This window comes from Hippopotamus amphibius, chromosome 11 (genome assembly GCF_030028045.1).
Source record: "Hippopotamus amphibius kiboko isolate mHipAmp2 chromosome 11, mHipAmp2.hap2, whole genome shotgun sequence".
In the NCBI taxonomy this organism is placed as follows: Eukaryota; Metazoa; Chordata; class Mammalia; order Artiodactyla; family Hippopotamidae; genus Hippopotamus; species Hippopotamus amphibius.
Window position 1 is genome coordinate 74296251 of NC_080196.1, and position 27172 is coordinate 74323422.

General features: G+C 47.9%; 1 protein-coding gene across 15 annotated transcripts in view; it reads left to right on the top strand.

The window, feature by feature from the left end:
- TMEM241 (transmembrane protein 241) overlaps window positions 1–23579 on the top strand; it is a 108731-nt gene extending 85152 nt beyond the window's left edge. For 7 of the 15 annotated variants that reach the window (XM_057699029.1, XM_057699024.1, XM_057699022.1 and 4 more), the window contains one exon: window positions 17498–19189. In XM_057699029.1, the coding sequence (XP_057555012.1) occupies window positions 17498–17638 (141 nt within the window). In that variant the 3' untranslated portion in view covers window positions 17639–19189. Of the gene's footprint in view, window positions 1–3015; window positions 3256–7279; window positions 7345–7538; window positions 7634–17497; window positions 19190–20109 lie in introns of those variants that run through there. The other 8 variants (XM_057699026.1, XM_057699023.1, XR_009048003.1 and 5 more) reach the window with 7 other exon arrangements.
- The last annotated feature ends 3593 nt before the right edge of the window (window positions 23580–27172 follow it).

Here is a 27172-nt window from a genome sequence, read left to right on the forward strand (position 1 = left end):
GGTGTCATAAATTACTCCTGTGGTGAAGATGGTGAGAATGATGGTGATCATGTCTTGTTTACCAGGGTCTGGCGTATTCATCAGTGTTATAAAGTGGTTCTTCGAATTTTGGCAGTTTTATGGATACTTCTACTCAAATTAAGAATACATCACTAATCAGGGATTCAATCTTGCCTTCATGTGAGAATTCCTAGGGAATTTTTAAAAATATGCTGATACCTGGACCTTGTTATAAGATATTCCAATTTCATTGATGTGGGATAGGACTTTAGTTTTTATTTTTAATTTTTGAACCTCTCGGGAGATTCTAATGTGCAGCCAGGGTTGAGAGCTACTGAGTCAAGTTGACATCTCCTGGGTTAAGCAAAGCTACCCCTGAGGGTTAACTTGGAAAAGAATGATTGGCACAGGAACCAGGAGACCTGGGTTTCAGTCCCAACACTTCCCTTTTTGTGACTGTATGCTTTGAGCAAGATATTTGACCTCAAGGTGCTTCTGTTTCTTCATCTGTAAAATGAGACAACGCACCCTCCCCTCCTGTGTAGGGGTGTTGTGAGGAGCACATGAGTTCATACGTGTGACACTGTTGAGCCTGACACCCAGGACGTTTTTTGCCCTCTTTATGTATTTTTATTTTTTATTTTTTTTAATTTAATTAATTTATTTATTGGTTGTTTGGGTCTTTGTTGCTGTGCGCGGGCTTTCTCTAGTTGCAGGGAGCAGGGGCTACCCTTCGTTGTGGTGCTCAAGCTTCTCATTGCTGTGGCTTCTCTTGTTGCAGAGCACGGGCTCTAGGCGCATGGGCTTCAGTAGTTGTGGCACATGGGCTCAATAATTGTGGCTCACGGGCTCTAGAACACAGGCTCAGTAGTTGTGGTGCGCACGGGCTTAGTTGCTCCATGGCATGTGGGATCTTCCCGGACCAGGGATCAAATCCGTGTGCTCTGCATTGGCAGGCGGATTCTCAACCACCTGCCAATGCACCACGAGGGAATCCCTGCCCTCTCTACTTTTTAAAAAATGTTTAGCCGCACTGTGAGGCATGAAGGATCTTAGTTCCCCGACCAGGGATTGAAGCCTTGTCCCCTGCATTGGGAGCATGGAGTCTTAACCACTGGACCTCCAGGGAAGTCCCTGCCCTCTTTAAATTTTGGTTACTTTCTTCTCTTACCTTCCATGAACTAGATATTCACGTCAATTTTTCCCCCTAATTTTGTTCTATTGTTGCTTCTTCTGTAAAATGTAGGCGTTTGTTAAAAGTCACCCGAGGTTTTTCTAGGCTTAAAATTTATCTTTCCTTCACATGACCTTGATCTGTTTACGTCCCTCAGCTACGTTCTCAGTCCCCCTATGCTTATGGTAAATGTCGTTTTTGATATCTGAAAAAGTAACGGCTCGTATATTTCAATGAGGTGATACCAAATATTGTTAATAGCTGTGCCTGGAGTTTAGCATGAGTTACCCATCATTAATGATTATGCTGGTCTTGGAGTAAATCATGGGGTTCATAGTGAGTAAGTTAATTCAGTGTTTTTAAAACACCAAACAGGATTCTTAGCCTTAGCTGTGGTTTCTGTCTAGCGGATTTGGAATAGTTTCTTTGGTCCTCTCAGATTATATGTTTTTATTAGATTTACTCTTTAATCTAAAAGAAAGGCTGGGTTGGTACCATTCATATGTGAATCTGTGACACGGATGGCCTCCAGGACAGTCTGACGCATACCTCCAGCTCTACAACCTGTGAGAAAGCTAGAGTCCGCCCGTCCCTGGAGATGTGGCAGTCCCATCTGGACAGTGCTGGAGTTGGAGGGTGTGGAGCAGAACTCCTCACATTCTAATGTGCATGCGTATCCCCTGGGGTCTGTTCCATTGTCGATGTTGCTCAGTTGGCTGGGGGGCTGGCGGAGGGGTGCGGGGGGGTGGGGGTGGGGGGGCGAGATCCTGCATTTCCTACAAGTTCCCTGATGGTGTTGATGGTAAAGGTATAGAAGACAGCTGTTCTTCTGTCTGCCCAGCACTTTCCCTGCCTTCCTGCAGGGAAATGCTCCTTGCTCCATTCCCACCATGAAGTTCAAGGGTGAGCTTCCATGTTCTTACCTTACTCTGTTTCCCAGGCCAGCCACAGTCATTTGGTTCAGGGGCCAATCAGAATCTTCCATGGCCATTTTTGGACTTTGGACCAAGAGCCAGTCTCTTCTCTGTGGAGCCCTGTGGAGGCAATTGGTTAAAGAAGCGCAGATGAAGGACAGAGAGATTGTCCCTAGGATTCTCAGGTCTGGGTTTCAGTGGTCCCTAATGTATGAAAAGTGATTTAAAAATAAACAGTGCTGTGACCTTTGGAGCTGTGTTACTGTGATGATCAAGTGCGTTTGCATAAACTGTGTCAGGCACTTACTGTATGCAAGTGTCTGTTGCTGGGCCCTGAATACACAAAGATGAATGGCTCACAGCCTGGTTGGGGAGGCCATCGTTTCAGTAGAGTTTGGCCTGCACTGTGGTAAAGGGTTACAGAAGCCCCTAGAGGAAGCTTCTGATGCACTCAGATGTGTGGATGGGGGCCAGGCTCAGGAAGTTTTCTAGAAATGGATTTTCAAAAGGTGAGTAGGGATTGTTTGAGGAGGCCTGTGAAATTATTCCAGGCAGAGAAAACTTGCTGAGCAAAGGCAAGATGATGGGATGAAACAGAGTTTGAAAAACTGTAACCAGTTTATGTAGGAGGTGCATGGCTGAAACTGGAGCAGTTACAGTGAAGGGCCTTTGTATAGACGCTGCCATTGGTCAGTTTTTCCTTAAGTCCTATGTATTTCAACAACAACAACAACATCAAAACAATAACAAACAACAAGGCTAAATCTCTGACTCTTCCAGTATATGACTTTCTGGCGAGCTCCCACTAGCAACTGCTCCTCTTTATTTTCCCTTAAACAAACAGGAAATTTGTCTCAGGATTGAAATGAATGTTTAAAAAATAAACCTGATCTGCTTTAAATACCAAAATCTGTTTAAATAACACAGAGGTTGTGACATCCATTGACAAAGCCAGGAAGTTCAAAGCCCCGCCGTGGACACAGTGTATGGAGTTCTGCTGTTGTTGGCAGCCCGGACTGTGGCAGGTCCTGGTGTTCGTCATTCAGGTCTGCGTGTGCGCAAGGAAGACGTTCCTCAGACCACAGGACTCTTTCTTCTTTGGGGAAACATTTGTATTTTTAAAAATGCTTTTTGAAAGCAAGAACAGTTGACAGTACCATGTCTTGAATGGCAAGTCCCAAGAGTAAGTTGGAGTCTTTCTCATGAGCAGATCTTAGCCATTTTAAAGGTTAAAAAAAAATAAAAGTTTATGCTTTTACTGACATCCTTCTCGAGAATTTTTTCATAAAATTAAACTGAAACTCTGTACCCATTAAACATGAACTCCTCACTCCCCATCCCTCCCAGGCCCTGGTGACATCCGTTCTACTTTCTATCTCTATGAGTGTGGCTGTTCTAAGTGCCTCATATAAGTGGAATCATACAGTATGTGTCCATCTGTGTCCGGCTTAGTTCGCTGAGCATAATATCTTCATGGTTCACCCATGTGTCAGAATTTCCTTCCTCTTTAAGGCTGAATAATATTCCATTGTGTATATATACACGTTCTGCTTATCCATTCATCCATTGACGGATGCTTGGGTTGCTTCCAAGTTTTAGCTGTCATGAATAAAGCTGCTATGAACATGAGTTTGCAAATATTTGAGTCCCTACTTTGAGTGGATTCTTATTTTCAAAAAAGCTGTCTGGAGCTCACGTGGGTCCTTTCTGGCTGTGAGAGAAGGCTGACCTGGGAGTCAGGGCCTTGGCTCCACTGCTCCCTGCCATGAAATTGCTGGGCCCCGGAGCACGTCACACACCATCTCTGGGTCACAGTTTCCCCATCTCTGCGCTTAGGGAGTCGGCTGCAGTTCTTCAGTTCTGCCCCCAGGTACCCGTGCGTGGGACATTCCGTACCCAGACTTGCACCGTCAGCCACTCCTGGCTTCTGTTTGTTCCTCAGTGGAGTTAGTAGTGGAGTGGACTCTTGGCACAAGCAGATTTATCATTCACACTTTCCAGTGTTTTTGAGCAGCCCTGATGGCCCATGGCATGTGGAAATCTGTTGCTTTGCTGGGGCATGAATTTGAAGCTCATACAGGGTGAGGTGGATGTGTGAGTGCAAGTCACTTAGTGGGTACGTCGGGCTGGCCACCTGCCCAGGTGGGGTGTTGTTGGCTGCTACTCATCCCTCCTTTCACAGTAACTTTTGTGAAGTGGTAGAACTTCAGTGACTCTGTGTGTGTGTGTGTGTGTGTGTGTCTGTCTGTCTGTCTGTCTGTCTGTCTGTCTCTCTCTCTCTCTCAGGGGAGGGGATGGGAAATGCTTCCAGAAAGAGAGCTGATGGCTGGGGCTGATGGAAGTAAATGAAAGTAAAGTAAAGTGACGGAAGTAAAAGAACGTAGAGAAGCCTAAGGAACTGAGGTCCTTCTGGAAATAGATTAAAAAGTGTCCCATCGAACGTCCCAGTAGCTCTACAGAACAAAGAAGTTCACTATAAATTCCCTACAGAAATAAGACAAACCTCTTTGTGAAATTTCACTGAGTGTCTCAGCCAGCAGAAAATCTGCTCATTGAGAGAGAAAAATTCAGAGAAATTTGAAAGAGGGGTGCAGGAGAAAGGCAGGAGACTGTGCAAACGTTTCCAGGAAGCAGCAGATGGAAAGACACCAGTCTGGCTACTAAACCAACCTTATTTTCAAGTAAGGACTGGTTTGAAAATTTTCAGAGGTGTTTTTCTTGGCAAAAGGTACAGTTAATAGGAACAAGCAGGCCAGCTGTCTATCTCACGGCAGATGAGATTCCTCCTAAGCTGAAGAAACTCGTAGAGGAACAGAGACACAAGTCGTTGGCTGTGACTGTTGCAGGGCATGTGTGTGGGGGGGTGACGGCTCCATATAGGAGACTGAAAGTCATATGAAAAAAGCCATCAGAGAAGCCAGGCGGAGAAGGCCAGGTATGTAGATGTATGTAAAACCTTCATGTTGCACAATTTACATACTGTGTATACATTTGTCAAGTATTCCTCCATCAAGTTGGAAAAAAGAAAAGAGCTGATAGAAAGGGCAAAGGAGATGAAGACCATGGTGAAGAGTTACAAAAGGCTTCAGAAATGTCATGAGTTGTTCCGTTAATATCAAGCTGCCATCACCAACCTCCATCAGCAGAATGGAGGCCTTTGCAGCAGCTCCAAGAAATAAATCTTCGTTGGCACCACCCCAGGAAATGTCCGAGAAGTTGCAAAAGTAAAGAGGGATTAACAAAATTAACTTTGGTTAAGACTAAGGAAGGAAAGGGGAAAAAAAAATAAGAGAAAATGACAATAAAAATAAGAATAAAAGGAATAGGTGATAAAAATGGGCACAAATGAGATAAAATAATATTTCTGCTAAATGTAAATGAGTGAAAAACTTAGATGAAAAACAGTTTTGGAAAAAAGTGAAAATGACAAACTTGAATCCAAGAGAAAGAGAAGACTTGGTTAGGACAGCAGTTGTTAAAGCCCACCCCAACTAGAAGCTCCAGGTCCAGAGGCAGTCAGGTTAGAGTAGAGACGGCAGTAAAGACTGTCTTTATCCTTTACAGGAAAAGAAGCAGGGAAGCTGATGAACTAATTATGTGGTTTGTATAACCTTGTTTCCAAAACCAGACAGTTGCATTGCAAGCTAGTAAAATTTTACGCCCACTTCATTTTTGACCATAGATGCAAAAGTCCTAAATAAAATGTCAAATAAGAATAAGGCAGAATGGGGGAAAAAGAGCTGCTCTTTAAGATAAAAGCCACCACTCCGTTTTCACTTTGAGAAATCTGTTTCCTCTTGTCCTTTGTGTTCTACTTTGCAACTGTCTCTCTGACCTTGTTGCCACTTCTTTTTGTGTGAAGACAACACAGGTCTTTTTTGTTGTCAAGGTATTTAGCTGCAAATCAATCAAGGAAAGCAAACAGAAAGTGACCTTAAATGAAGAAACCACTGCAAAGGTTCTAAGATCTCACAGAGTTTCTGTACTGAAGTTTCCTGGTTTATATTTCCAGACTTCTCGTTTTTTTAATAGTTTTTAAATTTTATTTTATTTTATTTATTTTATATATATATATTTTCAGATCTTTATTGGAGTATAATTGCTTCACAATGTTGTGTTAGTTTCTGCTGTACAACAAAGTGAATCAGCTATATTTATACATATATCCCCGTATCCCCTCAGACTTCTCTTTGAGATGGTAAATGAATGAAGCTGAGACTCATTAAACATACTCCCTCCTTCTGACCATCCGCTTGCTGCCTTGTTCCCAGCTTGGGACCTGAAGAAGCCTCCAAGACAGGATATGACATCCCCTTGAGTGAGATGGCAGTTGACATCTCCAAGGTCATCCAGCCCGCTTGACCCACCCCGATACCGTCTGCTTCTTCTCATTGTAAGGAAGCAAGTCCTTAGGGTGACCTTCCTCATGGAAGCCGTTTTGCATTCCAGGATGCCGAATTCTGGGAAAAAACGTCTTTCCTGAGCAGACATTCCAAAGTTGGGTCTTTGGTTCTCAAAACTTTTTGTGCCGACGGTTTAGAGCCACCCTGGGAATCTGAGTCCCGTTACTGCCATTCCTCAGAGACTTTTCTGTAATTTCTAGCTCTGAGAGATGTGGGTTAACCTCTCCCCTCTCCTTTGGCTTCTAGATGTTTGCAAATAATTAATTGATGATTTCGTTGCTCCCTCCCTTAGGAAGTACCTGGCTTCTTAGAATGTGTGTCATGGGCCAGAAAGACAGGGGCGTTAGGACAGGGCGAGAGATGGTGCTGTTGGCAAAGACAGGTCGACAGGTGGGTTTTTAGCTGAAGGTTCTGGGAACAGGTGAATGAGTTCTTCTGACATTGGGGATTCTTTTTGCACAGCTGAGATAAGATGGAAACAGGTATTCTTGCTTTGCCCCTGCCCTGCGGAGGGATGAGTGAGATGCTGGCTGTGTGCCTCCTCTTTTGAAGAGTTTGGAAGTTAAATGTTTCTTTGAAGATTTTCACCTCGAAATAGACTAGAACTTAGCATTTCCGCTAAATACAGGGGACTAGGAAGTGTGTGGGGGGAAAAGACATGAAGTGGAAAGGTGTGGCTGATGTCTGGGAGCTGAACTGCCACAAACTAAGCTTGTGAAAAATGGTTTTGGAGAAGGTTACTGAGGTCCTGCTGCTCTGATGACCTTTTGCTGAAATTATTCCTGCAGGTGATCACGGCTGGTTTCTCGATATTGCTGTTTGATATGATATTGACCAGGGCCACCGTGGGATGGTAAGTCTTTTGCAGAGAGAGAGGAGAAGAAAATGAGTTGTTTGGGGTTCCTTGGGATACTAATATTTGCTCTCAAATGTTGAAGAAAGGGTGTGTGTTTTGGGTGTATATTTTATGGACATATGAATATACATTGAGAAGCATGCATCTATCATGAATGTTTTGATAAACTGAATATACCACACTTGCTACAGCCAGCATCCAGAGCAGGAAACAGAGCCTCACCAGGACACCTTTCAGCCACTCATCCGCACAAGAGTAGCCACTATAGGAGAACCACTAATTATGTGTGTATATATAACTGTAACTACAATAACTATAACTATGTTTGGGTTTCTTCCTTTCATCCTTCAATTCATTTTCTCTTAGGCAAGCTCCAGATCATCCTTGTTTAGAATGCACCCACTCATTTGCTTAAAGACAGCACTGCCTCTCCCTCCCATATTTGAGCAGAGACCTGAAGGAAGTGGGGGAGTGAACCTTGGGGAAACTGGAGGGAACAGCAAGTGCAAAGGCCCTGAGGTGGGAGTGTGCTTGGTCTGCTCAAGGAGCAGTGTGGCTGGAGCAGGTTGATGGGGGAGAGTAGTAGGAGATGAGGCTGGAGAGGTGGTTGGTGGCTGACCCTGTTGGGTCTTAAAGGCCATTGTAAGAGTGAGGGGGCGACGTGAGAGAGTAGCATTGACATATATACACTACCAACTGTAAAACGGATAGCTAGTGGGAAGCTGCTGCATAGCACAGGGAGATCAACTTGATGGTTGGTGATGACTTAGAGGGGTGGGATAGGGAGGATGGGAAGGAGTTGCAGGAGGGAGGGGATATGGGTATCTATGTATAAATACAGTTGATTCACTTTGTTGTACAACAGAAACTGGCACAACAGTGTCAAGCAATTATACTCCAATAAAGAGCTTAAAAAGGAAAAAAAAGAATGAGGGGGGACGCGATCAGAGGATTTTGAGCAGAGGAGCCACACGCTCCTATGTTAAAAACACATTCCACGGTCTGCTGTGTGGAAGATGGGCAGTGGGGTACTGCTTCTGAACTCTACACGCACTCTGCGGATCGGAGAGCTGGCCAGTTAAGACTCTGATCGCCTCCAGCTTACCAGTATTCACACCAGCTGATAGGATCATTACCAAGGATTGTGGCTGTCATTTTCAGGGAGGGTGAGGCGAGGTGGGGAGTGGTGGTGACTTTCAACTCTTAAGACTGCTGCTTCTCCTCTCATCAGTGGGCATGCTTTATTTGGGGGGTATATACGTACGTACGAGGGTGAGTCAAAAATTATCCACGCTCCAGTTATATTAAAACTTCTACAAATGCTACAGCCCGCGTGCGGGTACTTTTTGACTCACCCTTGTATTTTAAATCTACATAGTAACGCGTGCTGTTTGTGAGACATTTAAGACAAAACAGAAACGCGAGTGAGACGTGAAGGACTGTCGTCCTCTGCTTGCACTGTCTCCACTCGTCAGAAGTCACACCAGTTTGGTTCAGCGGTGAGAACAGTGCCCCGTTTGGTAAGGAAGTCCAGGCCCAAGGAGGCGGGCTCTGTTGTCTGCAGAGGGAAACCACACTGAGTCGTCCTTGTCCTCTCAGTCACCCGGGAATGGGCCAGTCCTTGCCAGGTGTTTGCCTGGCCTGCCAGCGGCTGGCCTGGTGACCCACCGCGTTCCTTCCCTGTGGCCACGGCTACCTGCGGTCTGGCCTGAGTCATTCATGCAGCACGTTATGGAGAATAAGTCATATTTGTTGCTGCTACTTACTGGTCTCTTAACCTCTGTTTTAAAAAGGAAAACACGCCTAGGGCCCCTTGAAGATAATGCTTATTTCCGTTCCAATTTGGATATGTTGTTTGGCAGAACGCCTACCCCTACCCTCCCAAGAATGGCACTCCAGAATTAAATGGCAGACGGGTTTTGGAATCGGTTTTTACATGTCTTTACCAGCATGATAGAAAGAAAAAGCATACTGTTGCTTAGCTTTGCTCAAATAAGGTATAGCTCTAGAAAATCTGTAGTTTTCCCTCATGCTTGGGATGAGAGTAATCCTGAGGGTTGACTGCCCCCACCCACCTCCCCCTGCTTTTTGTGTTTGTTTGCACATTGGACCTGCAGAATTGTCACCTGTTTGCTCAAACGCCACAGTGCTGGTCCGTGGGGGCGGGCACTGGTGCCCGGTGGTCTGTGGCAGCCTCCCCTCTCCGGGGACGTCTTGTGAATAATCCCCCGTCGTGCGCCGTCTTAGCCACACACCAGAAAAGGGTGTCATTTTTAAACTTCGGTCTGAGGTTGCTGCAGGATAAATGTGAGGGGCAGGATCAGGCTCTGGGAATACCATGATGAGCAAGTCCAGGAGGTGACTTTGCATCTTGTGTGGCTTTGGGATGGAAGGGTTTGTTCAATAAACAGGTATGTCCCAGGGGCTTATATACTCTTGGATAAAAGTGAAAAGTCACTGCCCCTGGGATGTCTGTAGTTGCTCATCTCTCGGCCTGAGGGTAGGTCTGTATCTAAACCATCCAGACTTGCAGAAAGGAATCTTTTTGCTCCTGGTATTCAGAGAAAGTGATTTTTAGCTTCTCTCAGGAGCCCCGATGGAAGAAAAATGGAAGGAAAAGAAAACTTAATACGTCTACACCCTCTTCGTCCTCCTCCTCCTAGTCTCTTCTCTTCCTTTTAATAATAATAACTAACCATTTATTGAGCAACTACTATATCTCGGACACTTTTATTAATATTATCTCATTAACTTTCACAACAACCCTCCAAGTTAGCCCCTTTTTAAAAAGAAAGAAGCTCAGGTTCAGAGACATTTAACTGATTTTCTCAAGATTTTAGAGCTGCTAGGTGATTGGACCAGAATTCAAACCCAGGTCCGTGTGTGTGCAAGATCCCATAAAACTTCACATACTTCCCTAGAAATGACCTGTGAAACGCCAAGGACTTAGCAGCGTAGGTAGTGTCTATGTAGAACCGGGTCATGGGGAGGTGGAAGAGTCATTGGCCTAAATATTTCTCTTCCCACGAGTCTGCTCATTTATAAAGAGCAGCCGGATGATTTGGCAGCAGTAAAGAAGGAGCGTTACGCAGGACAAAATGGCTCTTTTTCTTGTTCAGGAGCTGACATGATGAACTAAGAATGTCCAGCGGAACATTTTTAGGGAAAGGATCTCATTGCCTTAGATTTTTAATACTATATAAGCTATAATTCTGTGAATCAACTAACAATATTTATTGAGTGACTACTGTATGCACAGCGTGTGGAAGTCATTAAGGAGCATGAGACATCGTGCGGCCCTCAAGGAGTTTTCAGGAGAAGAAGTCATAAAGATAATTTCTGTGGTAGGATAGTAACTGTTTGAATACACAATGGATGTGAAGACTGGAGGAGAGGGAGAGAGGGCGGAGTGATCAGGAGGGCCTTGGAACTGGCTTGCAACTGGACCTGCTGCAGAAGGGAGAGGCTTAGCCAGACTGTGGGTGGAAGAGGATTTGCTCCCTCCGGCCCCGGGAGGACAGAGAAGGATGGAGCAGAAGGAGGTGCGGCGGTGAGACTTAGTGATTTGGGACCAGAGCTGGGGCTGTAGGACAGGGAGCTGCCCCTACACTCCTTCCTCCTTCCTCCACACCTGTCCTTCTGGGAAGGCAGGACACAAATGATGGGCAGGTTGATGTCCAAAAACCCAACCACCATGGGGATATGTGTATAAAAATAGATGATTGAACGTGGTGTACCCCCCAAAAAAATAAAAAATAAAAAAAAAATAATAAAAAAAACAAAAAAACAAAAAAAAAAACCCAACCACCATGGTCTCCTGGTGCATCCTTGAGACTCTTCCCCAAATTTCTGTATCTTAACCTTCATAGTGATTGTCTCCATTCTTGACAGCATTTTTTTTCTTACAAATAATCCTCATTGACATTTTACGCATAATTTCAGAATGAACTAAAAAAACCCAAAAAACAAAAAACAGGTGTTGAACTGAGTGTGAGAAATAAGCCTGAGATGCTCTCCAGGGGGAGGTTCCAGCAGCGGTCTGTGCGAGTCTATGTCTCCAGGCTGTTCCCCATCCTGTGGACTTGATGGCATGCCCTAAACAAGATGGAAAGAAGGGCTGTGTGTACCCAAATCAAGGAAACAGCATGTGTGACTATTGCAAAAGGAACCTTGACTTTGGAATTTCCTGATTTTTGAGAACACTTGAGTTTAAGGATGGTGTGTTTTCAGCCTCAAAGAATTTTCCAACCACAAAGTGAACCACCAGAAGAGGAGTGTCAGACTGTGTTTCAGATTTCCTGTCTTTTGCACAGAGCTGGTCTGCATTGTCCATAGACTGGGTGTGTTCAAGCTGTGACTGGCTGACCGGCTCTTGGATCCGGGGCAGGGATCCGCGGGCGGTCTCTGTCCTGCGGGAGCTTAGACTGATCGGAAGTCACAGAAGGCAGGGCCACAGGCCTGTTTTGTTTGGAGCTGCTGTGTTTGCCTGTTTAGTTATTGTTTCTTCTTTTTTGATTTTCAAATTTCAAATTATTCAACATTTAGAAATCAGGTGATTTCCCCGTAAAAGGCCAGACCTCCAGATTCTTTTGAAAATATGGAACAGCTGTTAAGTTGGGCCTTCACATCCGTGTGGCAGCAGTTGCTGGAGTGGGTTGAGGCTGCCCCCTTACGTGGGCATGGGCTCCCCGAGTGAGCACGGCCGCCACTGCTGCATTCCTGCTGAGGCCAGGGACCCCGTATCCGCCGACATCCTCGTCTCCATTGCGCGTGTGTTCATTCATTCTACAAGAAGTGCTTGCTTGGCTCTGAGGCTACAGACACAGTCCAAGACCCCAGCGAGATCACCATTTAGGAGAGAGGGCCCATGTGATTATCCACCATTGTCCACGAGGGCCCGTGTCATTGTCCATTGTGCAGCTTAGATGCTCAAAATGGCTCATTGTCTAAAGGGGGGTTTTTCACCCTCAGCACTGTTGACGTTTTGGGCTGGATAATTCTTTGTTCTGAGGGGCTATCTGGTGCCTTGTGGTATTGTTAGAAGCAAACATGAGCCCCACCTCACTAGATGCCAGGAGCACCCCCTCAGCTGTAACAACCCAAAACGTCTCCAGACATCATCAAAGGTCCCTTCGGGGGCAGAATCACCCCAGCTGGGCGTCACAGATCTGAAGTTTTGCGGTGGTTAGTGGAGACAACACCATTTGAAATTTCAGCAGGATCTTAAGGAACTTGCTTATCTCCTACTTAGAGATTTGGCTCCGATCCAGGGTCCGTGCCTCGGCAGCCCCCCCTCCGTGTTCCGCCATCAGCGTGTACCGCGTGGCGTGACGGGTGTGCGCTCCCCAACTACCTGCCAGCCGACGCTCCTCCGGGAAAGGAGCCACGTTTCACTCACCTTTGCGTCTCTCCGTCCGGCACTGTCTGCTGAATCAATGGGTGCCGGGCTCCTAAATCCTGTACGCAAGAAAAATGATAAACCTAAGTCCCCAATGTTGGTCAACTTTTAAAACCTTTAATTAAAAGCAACTGCTCTTATCCAGCTAATTATCTTGTTTTTAATTATAAAAGCCCAGTATTTTAATATCTGTTGCAAGCCCAGTAATTTAAATATCCAGATTAATATTTAGTTCTCTTTTTTTTTTTTGTAAATTCATGCATTTATTTATTTATTGGCTGCGTTGGGTCTTCATTGCTGCACATGGGCTTTCTCTAGTTGCTGCGAGCGGGGACTGCTCTTCATTGTGGTGTGCAGGCTCCTCATTATAGTGGCTTCTCTTGTTGTGGAGCACAGGCCCTAGGCACGTGGGCTTCAATAGTTGTGGCACATGGGCTCAGTAGTTGTGGCTCATGGGCTCTAGAGCACAGGCTCAATAGTTGTGGAGCATGGGCTTAGTTGCTCTGTGGCATGTGGAATCTTCCCAGGGCAGGGCTCGAACCCGTGTCCCCTGCATTGGCAGGCGGATTCTTTACCACTGCGCCACCTGGAAGTCCTAGTTCTCATTTTTTAATTAACATTTTAGGGTGCACATAGATATGAATTCCCTCTATTCCAAAATTTTGGCAAAGGGGATTCAACACATACAAAAGAAAAGAATTTTGAACTGTGAGTGGTGTTCCTGTCGAGTAGAATTAGTTGTGGGTGCCTCCTCTTTTTTTTAATTAATTAATTTATTGTCTGCGTTGGGTCTTTGTTGCTGCACTCGGACTTTCTCTAGTCGTGGCGAGCGGGGTCTACTCCGCTGCATTGCGAAGGCTTCCCATTGTGGTGGCTTCCCTTGTTGGGGAGCACAGGCTTTAGGCGCATGGGCTTCAGCAGTTGCAGCACATGGGCTCAGTAGTTGTGGCACACGGACTTAGCTGCTCCTCAGCATGTGGGATCTTCCCAGACCAGGGATCAAACCTGTGTCCCCTGCATTGGCAAGTGGATTCTTAACCACTGCACCACCAGGGAAGTCCCTGAATCCCCTTTAGACAAGGAGAGTCACTCTTCTCTGTGGAATAGTTTAGGGACAAGGAGAGAAAGGGATAACCAAAACACAGCCTCTTTGTAAGATTTGGTGATCAGCTTCTCACCTCTGCACTTCATTCACTGGGCCTGCCCTTGATCCTGGTTACAAACATGAGGACCGCTTCAACTTGATCCTAGTCCCAACCTCACTAAGACCAAGAGTGTTTAGAGAATGGTCTTATATTATCTCTGAATAAAGAGGTCTGTGCCTTTAATTTTAGTCTCTTTGTAGAAAGAGTGAATGTAGGGGTGAAGAAAGAACTTCCACTACACCCCAAAGTGCATCTAGGATCACAGTGTCTGACATTTTTCAGTTTTTCATTTGAATTAAAAATTTGAACCTCTTCTTTAAAATGCTGAGAAGGGCCAAGTACGCTCATTACCTTTCAGCACAGAGTAATCTGTCAAATTGTGAACTGTCACTCAGCAAGTCCCCAAGGGAGGGGTATATTAGTTTTGGTGAGGAAAAGAGGAAAAAACAAAAGTAGTTTGGAATCCAGACGAGCAAAGGGGGAGCAGGTATCAGAATTCCATCACTCATTGAGCAGATATTTATTGGGTGTTGCGTTAAGTGCTAGGCCTACAGCTGAGAAAAGGATTCAGCCCTCTGTCTGGAGGGCTCCACAGGAATTCATTGAATCACCACAATAATAAATGTGAACGTGAGATGGGGCCTTTGGCTCCTGATGAGAGAAAAGGAGTGGAGAGAAGCTGAAAATAACCCCCTGGAAGAGAAGCGAGTGATGACTATTTCTGGCTGGCTCTGCAGTCTGATGTTTATGCCTTAGTTACATGAAGTTTGTTCATTTCAGGAATGATGGGGATTACAAGATTTGCAAACAGTTCAGTAAAGCTCTGACTTAACCAGCTGTAATGCTATTAAGATTCCTGCACCCCGTATCAGCGTCTCCCGCTGTTTAGAAAACAGCATCAAAGCTCACCTCTCTGGCTCTCTTAACAGTAAACCCAACTAGGTTTGTTTTTGTGTCGGCGTTCACTAAGCTACTTGGTGTTTCATTAAATCACGAAGCCAAGGAGATGAGATGCAAGGTTATTACATGGCAGCATTGTTCTTAGGCTACAGGAGTGAGGGTGGCGAAGAGCCAGCTGATACCCTGTTCTCCCTGGTGATTAAGGAAGATTAGTGGAAATGACTGACCCCCCCCCCCCCACCACGTTACATTTGAGGAAATAAAACTCTTCCAGAGCCAGAGTTCTGTACAGATCTTGCTTCAGGTCATGGTGACTCTGCTCTTGCCCAGAGGTTTAAGAAGATGGCGTGTGCATTCTTTAAGGGGTGTTGAAGGAAACAGCAGATTGGCTAAGAAGGGAAAACCGGGTCTTTAGAGGTGAGCCTGTGTGTGAAACGCATGGCTTCCCCTTCCCCGGCCCTTCTTCATCCATCAAGAAGCACAAATGGGTCATGTTTCAAAATACGGTCTTTTGGAACTTGGACCCTAGTTTCTCCCAGAAACAATCCTATGAATGATGAGTATAGATCTAAGAGAGTCCCCAGAAATTTATTTGGTTCATAATATAGACACAGACTTTGTGGTATGTTCTTATGAGTTCAGTATGCGTTAAAGAGAATTCACGGACTTATCGTCACTATTTATAATACTTGTGTAGGAAAGAGGAAAGTACGTTTCAACTTGGAGCTTAAGCAATCAAGCGGACATCTCTCTCGGGCCCCTCTCCTCTCCTTCCCCATTGTTAGCCAGACTTCGGGGTCATCCTCCCAGCCCACTCCCCAGAGACTGGCTCCTTGACGCGGGCCTCTCTGCCCTCACCCAGAGAGAGGCCCGATGTCACCAGGGAGGGGAGATGGTGGGCCTTCAGGGGACTTTCCCACTCTCTAGGGTTGGCAGGTGGGTGATGAGGGCGTAAATTTGTTCTCTGTTGCTCTAGAAAGCAGAACTGGGACTCTTGTAAAGCAAGGTTGTAAGAAGCAGCTGTCGGGTCAGTACGAGGCAGGACTTCCTCCTGCCACGAGTAAGATGCCCGTAGATGCCTGCCTGAATCCCGTAGCTGGAGCTGGCTTTGCAGATCAGGATGTGTCCTTCACAAGGAGTTTTGAAGAGCTGGGGAAGCCAGGCAGCTGTAAGGGCCGCTGAGGAAGGGATCGCCGCTCTGGGAGGGCAGTTGGTGCGAAAAGAATAATATCTTAGTGCTTGTCCACCACAGGCCGCACGTGGGGGGTCAGCTGCTTCAAGTATGTCCTTCTAAGCCTCACAGGGACCGTTAGATGTGATCGTCGCCTGTGATGCAGTTGAGGAAACAGCTGAATGACACAAGCAGGATTACCTAGCTAAAAACACCTGAGCTCAATTTGAACTCAGCGTATTGTTTTTCTGTTCTCACACTTATTCAGTTCACTCCTATGCTGCAAGTAGTCCATGGTACAAATTATCTTTCTGTCGAAGTCACCCACATAGGTGACATTTTCCACTGGGAATAGGAGATGCACAGCCTGTGTTCCGTACATTCGGTGCCTTAGATACATGTTAGGGATATGGAAGCGCCATGGCCCAGATGTGAGTGTGTGGTGTGTGCGCATATAGGAGGAGTGGGATACTGGGTGGGTAAATGGGAGAGGAAAGGAAGAAGAAGGTGGGACTGTGGGGCTGTGGGGCCTCTGAACAAGAGCATTTCACCCTCAGGGACCCCCATCACAATGCTTCACTCTTGGCCCAGCCTGGGCCTCAGAAGTGCTTTTGGGGAAGAATGACAGGTGATTCAGACACCAGATTGTCTATAGAGAAGTTTAAAATGGAAGATGTGCAAATCTTTCGATGTGTTACATTTTAGGCATGTTACAATATCCAGCTCTTCTCTTTTCTCACAATCTTCTGTTCGCCTGCTGTTTTTTCATTTTCAAATCACTGACCATATATCTTTCTGCTCCCGTGGGAAACTCATGGTTCCCCATTTATATTTTCTTTGTTATTCTTTTTTTTTTAAATTTATTTATTTATTTTGGTTGTGCTGGGTCTTAGTTGCGGCACACAGGCTCCTTAGTTGTGGCATGCAAACTCTTACTTGTGGCATGCATGTGGGATCTAGTTCCCTGACCAGGAATCAAACCCGGGCCCCCTGCATTGGGAGTGTGGAGTCTTAACCACTGCGCCACCAGGGTTAAGTCCCTTCCCCATCTGTATTTTGTTTTTAAATGTTCTGTTAGTCTAAGTGAAAGAAAAGGATTCAGAGATGGTCAGCTTCATAATGATAAGATTATGATGCCTGCATGATTTCATATTCATCAACCCTCTATGGCAAAAAGTACCAGGCGGCTCTGTGGGGAGCCCTCCTCCTGTATTTCTGCCAGAGAACATTAACGAAGTGCAGTCACTGCCACTGGTCAGGGTGGTTGGAACACGGCACTGTCTTCTCTGAGGGAAGGTATCACAACCCACTTTGCAGCCCACTCCGCTCCCCGTGCACAGCTGAGGTTTACCCTGGACAACCGGGCAGTCCCTGGGCCTGGCCTCGAAGCGGGGAAGTGCGGGCAGGGGACAAGATGCTTAGCTGCAGGATGAGGGGCATTCCTTGCCCTGGTATGTGGGTGGCAGGAAACTCCACGCGTCCACAGCCTCCAGGCTCCAGGGAGGGGAAAGCCTGACCTCTTGCCGTTTCTTACAGCCTCCTGCTCGGCGGACTTGGAGAAGCCTTGCTGGTTTTCTCGGAGCAGAAGAAGGGCTCCTAAACGCAGGGAAAGTGGACTCCCAGGCTGCAGCTGGAGAACCCCGCCCTGGGCTTCAGAGCTCCCTGTCCCGGCGATAGAAAGAAGAAAGCAAGGACAGTGGGACGCTGCTACTCGCCGCGTCGAGGAGAACTCTCTCTGTGGTCTTTGAGCTGCTGCAGAGAGTGGACTGTGTCGAGAGGCTCCCCCCAGTCCTGCTGACCACGCCGCGCGCCCAGTTGTGCAGAAACAGGTACGGGGTTTCACCTGCGTGGGGGTGGCTCCACCCACCGTGACTGCTGTGCAGGCCTCCTTACTAAGCACCCTTCACCAAATAAGCATTCACTGCCTGGTGGTGGGCTCAGGGTACTGTATTGCCTTTTTGGTGTTGTTTACATCCTTGGAGACTCCTCTGGGGACGCCCTTTTGCTTGCTGTCAGGCTGGCTTGTGTAGAACCCACCCTCATCCACCTAGGGCACAGAGAGAATTCCTGCAGAGGGCTTCCACTGGGGGCGGGTATGGGGGAGGTAAATGGGGATTCTGGGCCAAGTAAGACACCAGCAAGGACACTATTTCTCCAGAGTGCATGCTGAAACCTTTTTGTGGTTTTGTGTTGTATTGAATTCCACGTCCCCTTTTGTACCTACCATTAGGTTACCTTGGTACTAATGACTACCAGAGGGAATAGGATTAATAAACACTGATGGAGGAAACAAACATAAATATGCAAATGCACACACAGTTATAGTCATAAACCATTTTATTCCCTGATATCTCAGAAGAGGTTTCAAATCACTGAACACTGAAATGTATTTTTCAAGCCAGATTAAAAATTAGATGAAAACTCTAAACCTTGACTTTATGGGAGTCAAAATAAATGAATGTGCATGAAATGGTCATTTGATTCTGAACCCCAGTGATTGTTTAAGAAAATAATGTCTAGCTCCAAATAGTCCTGCTCGTAGTAGGTTCTCTGAATACATTATACTCTGCCAGGTGTCAGTTTTGGTCATTTTTCAGATGTAGAAGGTAACGAAGTCCAGGCAGGATCCAGGCCCTGCAGTACTGGACACCCTGTCAGTGATGGAGGACCATCTCCAGCATCTAGGAAACAAGCCTTGTCCATTCTTGGCCTTGTAAAGACTAAGGTCCGCTGAGTCAGGCCATTCTTCCTGCATGTTTTCTCCATGTTGTTGAAAAAAGAAACAGAAGATGAAACAAATAGGAACGGATTAGTATATTTGGACCTTCAGCACCTTAAATTCATTTCCCTGTCTTTTCCTGGTCTCTGCTTGTCATTTAGGGTAAAGATGTTCGGAGTGACCTTTATACATATATAGTTTCACTTTGCTTTTTGTTCCAGATCTGAGATGTCAAACTTTCTACGGAGGATCAAATAGAAAATCTGGGTTTAGAATTTTCTTTGTTCTTTTGCTCCCACCAAACCCTCTTTACAACTGAGGCCGGTTCTCTGTTTGCAGAAAGTGGCATCTGTCCAAATGTCATCTTATGTCTCTCTTTCCAAGTCTCATTTGAGCAAATGGAGATTCCTAAGTCTGGAAAGAGCCATGTACAGGTAACAAGCCCCATCGCCTGTTCCAGTAGGGCTGACCTCAAAACCTTTTGCTGCAGAGTTGTAGACAAACCCCACCCCCCCTTTTAAAAAGAATCTCTAGCAAGGATTTTTGTTTTGTTTTGTTTTTGTTTGTGTGATTTTTTTTTTTAACTGTGTTCCAGAGTCCCATTATTTTTAAAATCTTAGGTCTTTTCTTACTTTAACACCAGCAAGAGGCAGAGGATAAGGTGTTTCTTCAATATACCATCCTGTATCCTTCAGCTTCCATTTCGTCTTGGGTTTTCTTTTCCTCAAGCTTTCACCACCATCTTTTATGCCCAAGTTCACATGCTCAGCTCTGAACTCAGGGTGAGCCTAGAGGTCTGTAAATCAAGGGGCTGGCCTAGATTACTGCTCTCATTCTCTGTGGCACTCTGGTCCCCGGCCCCCCAGATGGGAGTTTGCAGGTGGGTAACTCCAGCACTCTCTTTTACCCAAAACGATCCATTTGGTCATGTCCTATCTGGGTCATGTCTTTGTTGGCCCCAAGTCAAGGCCAAGGTGTTTTGTCTCATTTGTCCAAATACAGACTATGCTTTCTGTCAAGAGAGGCAAGGTTCTGTGTGATTGTGTATTATTACTAATCTGCTATGGACATAAGGAAAAATAAACCATTTATTTTCTCGGTAGTTGACCTTTCTTTCGCTTCTCTTCATCCTCAACAGGAGAGTATGGCAGGAAAGGTTGTTATCCTCAGGGAGTGAGTTCTTGCATCTTAAACACAGGCCCAGACTTCTACCAGCATCCAGGCCACTTAGCTCTGCAGAGGGAGGGTCGCCCAGCTCCTCCCTCTAGCCCTGCCCTGTCCTGTAGGGTAACCACCAGCCATGTGTGGCTGTTGAGCACTGAGAGGGTGCTGCCACCCCTACCTACCCCAATGGTATTTACAGCCCTTGCAGTTCTGGTCTCTTTCTCTTTAATCTGGTCTGGCTCTGTGACTTGCTTGCTGCCAGCAGGAGGTGATAGAAGCAACGCTACCGGACTTCCAAGGCCAGGTTGAAAGCAGCCTTGCGGTGTCTGCCTAGATCTGAACAGCCTCTGGGAGTCCTGAGCTGCCGTGTAGAAGTCTGACTCCCCTGAGGTGGCCGTGCTGGAGAGACCAGGTACAGGAGCCCTGTAGACAGTCCCCATAGCACCCAGTCTTCATACCGCTCCCCCGACCAGGCTACCAGATGTGTGAGGGGAGCTGCCCTGGACCCTCTAGGACCAGCCCATCTGCCCGCTGAGTGCCATCAAGTGCCATCAGTCAATGCCACGTGGTGCAGAAGGATCAGAGCCTGCATGAATGCCTGACCACAAAATCACGAGATACAGTGAAATTGTTTGAAGCCACTAAGTTTTGGGAAAACTTGTTACACAGTAGAGAGCCTCGGATTCTCTTCGTCTCAGGTGGATGCAGTCTGAGCCCTCTGAGCCCCTCCGCTGAGTAGACGCTTGCTCCGGGAGACCAGTCTCTGCTCCAGCTGCCCTCCACCCCAGAGCTGCCTGGCGAAGGGGAGCCCTGCTGACTGTCCAGGGCTTGCCCAGACCCCAATTACAGGGCAGGATCTGTGCCTTAGGTCAAAGAACCTCATTCACTCACTCATTCATTCAAAAGATGCCAAGAACCCACGGTGTGCTGGGCTCTGTTTTGGGCTTGTGGATGTGTCCTTGAATCAGACGAGCCCCCCTGAAGTTTACTTTCTAGTGGTGGCGACAGACACTAAACCAGTAAATAGTGGGATTTCAGAGAGAGAGTTAAGTGCTTTTAATAAAATAAAGCCCAGATGGAGACACAGACTCTTCCGAAAATCTGATGAAAAGAAAGGCATTTTTCTTCCAAAATGTGCAGACACACACACACACACACGCACACACACACACACTTGAGCATGTAGTTGGGGGATTTATTCTCCCTGAAGGCCATCCATAGCGCCTCTGTTGGATTCCAGGTTAAGAACAACTGAGTGAGACCCTCCTTGGGGGATGTGGGGTGAAGTCAAGGAATGTGCTGCCACCCCCCACGGGTCTGAGTGGAGGCCAGATCACTTGGTTACAGATGGGCCTTGTGCAGACATTGGCAGCCATAGGAGGCTTGGCCCTGCCTCGGGAACACTTTCAGGCTGGTGTGGGAGAGATGTGCAGACTTGAAGATGGATCTCACGGTCAATTTCAAGGGCGTGATGCACCTGACAGGGGCCTGGTGCGATGCCGGGAGGGAGACGCCCCAGCTGCGAGGCCCAGCACCGAGACTTCCTGGGGGCCATGCAGAGCATTGCCCAAAGGGCTTCACTCTTGAGGCGTCTCCCCTAATCCTCGCAGGGAGCCTCTGGTGGAGGAATTGCCATTGGCCTCGTTTTGCAGAGGGGAAGGCGGACACAGAGCTGGTAAGTCACATCCCTGAGGCCCTTGGCTCGGGGGAGGGGACTTGAGGGACATATGTGACCTCGCAGCCCCGCCGCTCAGCTCCCACGCAAGTGACAGGGAGCCAAGTGAGCAGAGCTGGAGCTGGGGAGCCCGGCCATGCCCAGGGAGTGGCCGCTGGCGCAGCAGGGCCCAAGAGGCCAGGAAGTGGATTGGGCCAGGCCAGGGATGGTTTGAACGCCTGGCTGGGAAATCATGTCTGTGAGCACCTGTGATGCCTCAGACAGAGTGCAGGTGCCTCCCCCACGCTGTGTCACCTACTCTTCACAACTCTGGACTTACAGAAGATGCCACTGAGAGCCTGACCCTACAGAAAAACTCGCCACGCTCAGCGGTCCTGAACCAAGATTCCAAGGTGGCTTTCACGACCCTTCTGCCCTGGCCCCTCCCATGTCATGGGTTGTCTATGGGCACTGCCCACCGCACCCCCAACCCAGAACCACTGGGTTCTGAACAAACCAGAGGAGCCAAGCCCCCACGGGTGGCCCTCGTGCAGGGTCCAGGGCAGTGCTCTCCACTGCGGGCATCGGCTGCCCAGGCCCCAGACAGGCCGTCTGCCCGGCAGCTCCCGGGTCCTCTGACCTGGGCAGCAAACCACTGGGCAGGCCGAGGCCATCCTGGAGCCTGCACGAGGCTCCCTCTGTTCTGGAGACATTTCAGACTCAGACATCCTGTGCTTTTCGGTGGAATGCGGGATTCTTCGCTCCTGCTGTGAGCTGATTTTCGGTGGCCTGACCAGCAGCGGCTTGCCCTTTGCAAAAGCAACCCCTGGCATACAGACCTTCGTCCGGTTCCATCCAGGACCCACGGGGGAGGGATCTGAAGGCACTGTGTCCCACTCTGCCCTGCAGCTCCCCTCCCTTGGCCGCTGAGGGTGGAATCCCATTTAAACAACCGCCTGAGCCGGAGGGGACATCTGAGTCATTTCTTTCCTGCTCACTGTGAAGAGGCCCACGGGCTGGGGAGCACAAGGCCTCTGGGCCCACTGGTCTTCACACCCCTCACTCTGAGTGAGCCTCCGGGAGGGCAGTGGAGCCCTTGGAAATGCGGGGACTTGATCCAGGCACCATTCCCCGGCCGGTGGACTTGCTGATGACTGAAGGGGAGCCGTTTAGTGGGAAGGGGTGTAAGTGGGAGACAGACCCCTGGGTTCTGTCCAGGCTCTCTCGCCACCCTGGCAAGGGACGTCAATCATTCTTTCGTTTATCTCCTCTTCCCTTCATTCATCACCTATCTACCGAATGCGCATTGGGCGCTAGACGTCTCCATTTTCTCCAGCAGAGCTAGCCCAACACCACAGAGACGCCAGCCACTCCGCTGCTGGAGGCCAGGCCCGGCTCTTCACACAGGTGAGGCTGGGGCGGAGTCGGCATCCCATGGAGGGAGGCTGCAAGCTGTCCCTGAGGCAGGCTCTCCCTCGTCCTGGCGGGAGCAGCTCTGCGGACCTCCTATGTGACTGTCGACTACAGCAGATACACCCTCCCTGTTCTCAGGGAGGCCCTGAATCTACAAGAAGGCCTACAGACTGAGATTTAAAAAAATAATAATAACAGCTTTATTGAGATGTAATTTACATACCCTGAAATGCATCCTTTTTTTTTTTAATGTATTGGGTTTTTTTTTCAAGCCTTTAATTTGCTACAATATTGCTTCTGTTTCATGTTTTGGTTTTTTGGCTGCGAGGCATGTGGGATCTTAGCTCCCCAACCAGGGATGGAACCTGTACCCCCTGAATTGGAAGGTGAAGTCTTAACCACTGGACCGCCAAGGGAAGTCCCTAAAATGCACCCACTTAAAGTGTACAGTTCGGTGGTTTTTAGTATATTCACAGAATTCTGCAGCCATCATCTAATTTTAGAACGTTTCTGTCACCCCCAAAAGAAACCCTGTACCCATTGTCACTCACTCCTCCCTCCCCCACTCCCGCAAACCCAGGGGATCTGTTTTCTATCCCTACAGATGTGTACATTCTGGAGATTCCATATAAACAGGGGTCACGCAGTATGTGGCCTTTTGTGTTGGACTCAGGTTTTTGAGTAGCTCGTGTCCTTCTACCAAAGGCTGCCTTCCCCCGCAGCCACGTCACTGCCTGAGGGTGGGGTGAGGGGTGGGGTGGGAGTCCTGAACACGGGGAATGGAAAAACTGGGGGCGGGAAGAAGGGCCCCCTGACACCTGGAAGAGGGTGAGGGCGCTCCGGAGCGTGGCGGGGGCGGGGGAGGGTCCACGCTCTTCCAGAGCCCGGCGGCCACGTGTAAGCTTCATTCATTAGCCGATGCGCTTTACCATCCTCAGGCTTTCAGTAAAGTCTGTTACACACGACAGCCTGCTGCTGGCTGTCCTCTCTGGAATAAAGGGCCTAGGTCCCCCGGTGAAGCTGGACAGGGGAGAGGAGGCCTGGGCACCACTATCTAGCCGGTGGCACCACCTTAAGAAGCTTTCAGCTCCCAGAGCTGTCCTCATCTCTCCGGGGTCTTAAAGATACAACGGAGTGAAACCTGGCATTACGTGTGTGTGTGTGTGTGTGTTGACTACTTATCACATGTTCCCTAAGTAGAGCACTCTCTCCCAGGAGGGAGGAGAGAACAGATATGGCCTTTGAGGGCTGGCCCTGCGACGGAGCAGACTCACGCTGCCCCCCGTGACGGGGAGGTGGGCCAGGAGGGGAGCCGCGCCTTGGCCTCACAGCGGAGGCAGTTTGTAAATTCACCGCGAGGTATGGGGAGCGGACTCTATGGCAGGAGGGTCTGGGAAAGCCATCTGCCTGTGTGGCCGTGGTTCCCCTCTCTGCCGCCCACTGCCCTCCCCCCCAGCCGCGTCCTTTTGTCCCTCCTGCAGGTTCAGGCTCAGCACAGCCTGCCTGCTGCAGGAGCGCTGGGGCTCCGAGCTCGTCTCCAGGACCCAGACGAGCTCAGGATCCAGACGGCGAATTGCTAACACCATATACTGTTCCTCTTCCTCAGTGTATTTGTTTGCTAGGGCGCTGATGACAAAGTACCACAGACTGAGTGGCTTAAACAACAGAAATGTCTTGTCTCACAGTTCTGGAGGCTGGAAGTCCAAGGTCAGGGTGTCTGTGGGGTTGGTTCCTTCTGATGGCTGAGAGGGGAGGATCTGTTCCTGGCCTCTCCCCCTGTATCTCTTCCCATGGTCTCCTCTCTATGCAAATTCCCCCTTTTTATAAGGACACCAGACAAATTGGATTAAGGCACACCCTCATGACCTGTAGAGGTCATTAAATAAAAAAAAATTGATTACTGCTGTAAAGACCCTATCTCTACATAAGACCACATTTGCAGGTACTGGGGGTGAGGACGCCAACATATCTTTATTGCAGGGGGACATAATTCAACCCATAACAGTAATAGAAATTAGCTTCATTTGAGTGACTGTGTATGAAGCTAACAGACACATTCCCAGCCTGTCTTGTATCCATGTAGCTTATTTAAGTATCTTCCAACCAAGGAGATGTAAGCAAAAGTTGGTGGGTGAGACTTTCGGGACAGTTGCTTAAAAGAGCTCAGATGGGTAAACGTTCTGCCATCCTTCTGCTTCTTGCCTGAACTGAGGACATGATAGCTGGAGTTCTGGCATCCATCTTGGGCCTTGAGACAACCTTGAAGTTGGAAGCCATGGCCTTTGGATAGTGGAACAGAAGCTGCTCGGAGCCTCGGTCTCTGATGAGGCAGCGGGGCCACCATGCCAGCCGAGGGCTGCCGACCTCCAACCATTTTAAGTAAGAGAAGATGATAAAGTTTCCTTTGTTATTTCTAGTCTCTGTTACTAGCGGCCAGTGGGAAAGAGCCTCCAAAGAGCCAGTGTGGTGCCGTGGGAAAGCCACATACTAATACTTTAGCACGAGATAGGCCTGACTGGGTGCCCCTCCTCTGGACCCTTTATACACACAGCTGTCTCACGGCATAGAAATGACCTCTCTTGCTTGTCTGCCCTACCTCTCCATTGTGAGCTCCTTAAAGGCAGGGTCCATGTCTGTCTTTGTTTTCTTGGTGCCTCACACAGAGCTGCACATAAAAGTGCTCACTGAGTATTGATCTGAACAGATTTTAAATCCTCTACACTTACCAGCTCTGTGGTCTTAGACTCTGAGTCTTAATGTCATTAATAATAAAAATGGAGTTTATAATACCAGGGCTGGGGACTTCCTAGGTGGTGCAGTGGTTGAGAATCTGCCTGCCAATGCAGGGGACACGAGTTCAATCCCTGCCCCAGGAAGATACCGCATGCCGTGGAGCAACTAAGCCCGTGCGCCACAACTATTGAGCCCGTTTGCCACAATTACTGAAGCCCACATGCCTACAGCCCGTGCTCCACAACAAGAGAAGCCACCACAATGAGGAGCCTGTGCACCACAGTGAAAAGTAGCTGCCACTTGCCACAACTAGAGAAAGCCCGTGCGCAGGAACAAAGACCCAATGCAGCCAATAAATAAATAAATTTATAAAAAATAATAATACCAGGGCTGTATTAAAGACGAAACATGATTAAATGTATAGCATTTAGCACTTGTTGGATGCCCAAGGCACCGTAGCCATTATTAGTATTAAGACCACATTTTGTACAAAATCCCAGTTCTGGGCCCAGTGTGATGCTCCGTTTACTTCTGATGAGCAGACGTTCGCTATTTCCTAAGACCTAGTTGTCCCTGTCTTATTCTCTTTGCCTCCTTTTGGTCTTGAGAACCTCATCAGTACATGAGTCCCTAGGTTTCCTGGGTTCCAATTCTGGCACCTTCTGGTCTGTCCATCTGAGTGCAGGTAAGCCTTCCGTCTTCAGCCAGGTGACCATCTAAGTCAGGACACAGGGAGCATGGGGGACTTGACATTCTATCTGATGGTCCTGGCCAGTGGAAGAGGGTCTTCCCATGAAGAGAGTAGCAGAGATGGCCCCAGTGTTCCACCCTCCCCCGTGCCCAGGCTGTCTGCAACGTGATGGAGCCACTTCCCTCCAGCCTTGTGAATTGCTCCGGCTAATAAAGGCAGTGGAAGTGACCCTGCCAATATTGGGTTAAGGCCTTGAGAAGTCTTGGGCACTTCCACTTGCACTCTTGGACTTCTCCTCTGAGCCTCTTCTTGACCAGTTCAGCAAGAATCCTGCCAAGCCAGTTTAGCAAAAATGTCCCCTCCCTCCACTGGGTACCTAACCGAGTTCCTCCTGGTATTTTTCCATCCACTGACTCCCTCCTGCCTGTTGGCTATAAATCCCCTGCTGCTTCTGTTGTGGTCAGAGTTGCATTCAATCTTTATCTCCTATTACAAATGTCTTGACCCCCTACTGCAATGGCCTTTTTCTTTTTAAAGATTTTTTTAATGTGGACCATTTCTTTTAAAGTCTTTATTGAATTTGTTACAATATTGCTTCTGTTTTATGCTTTGTCTCTTGGCCAAGAGGCATGCGGGATCCCAGCTCCCTGACCAGGGTTGGAACCTGCACCCCCTGCACTGGAAGGCGAAGTCTTAACCACTGGACCACAAGGGAAGTCCCTTGACCCCTATTGCAATAGTCTTGAATAAAGTTTTCTTTGCCTGTTTACCCGATGCACATTTTCTTTTACTCCTTCCACCACAAGAACAAGCCCAGACTAGCCTACTGGAGGATGA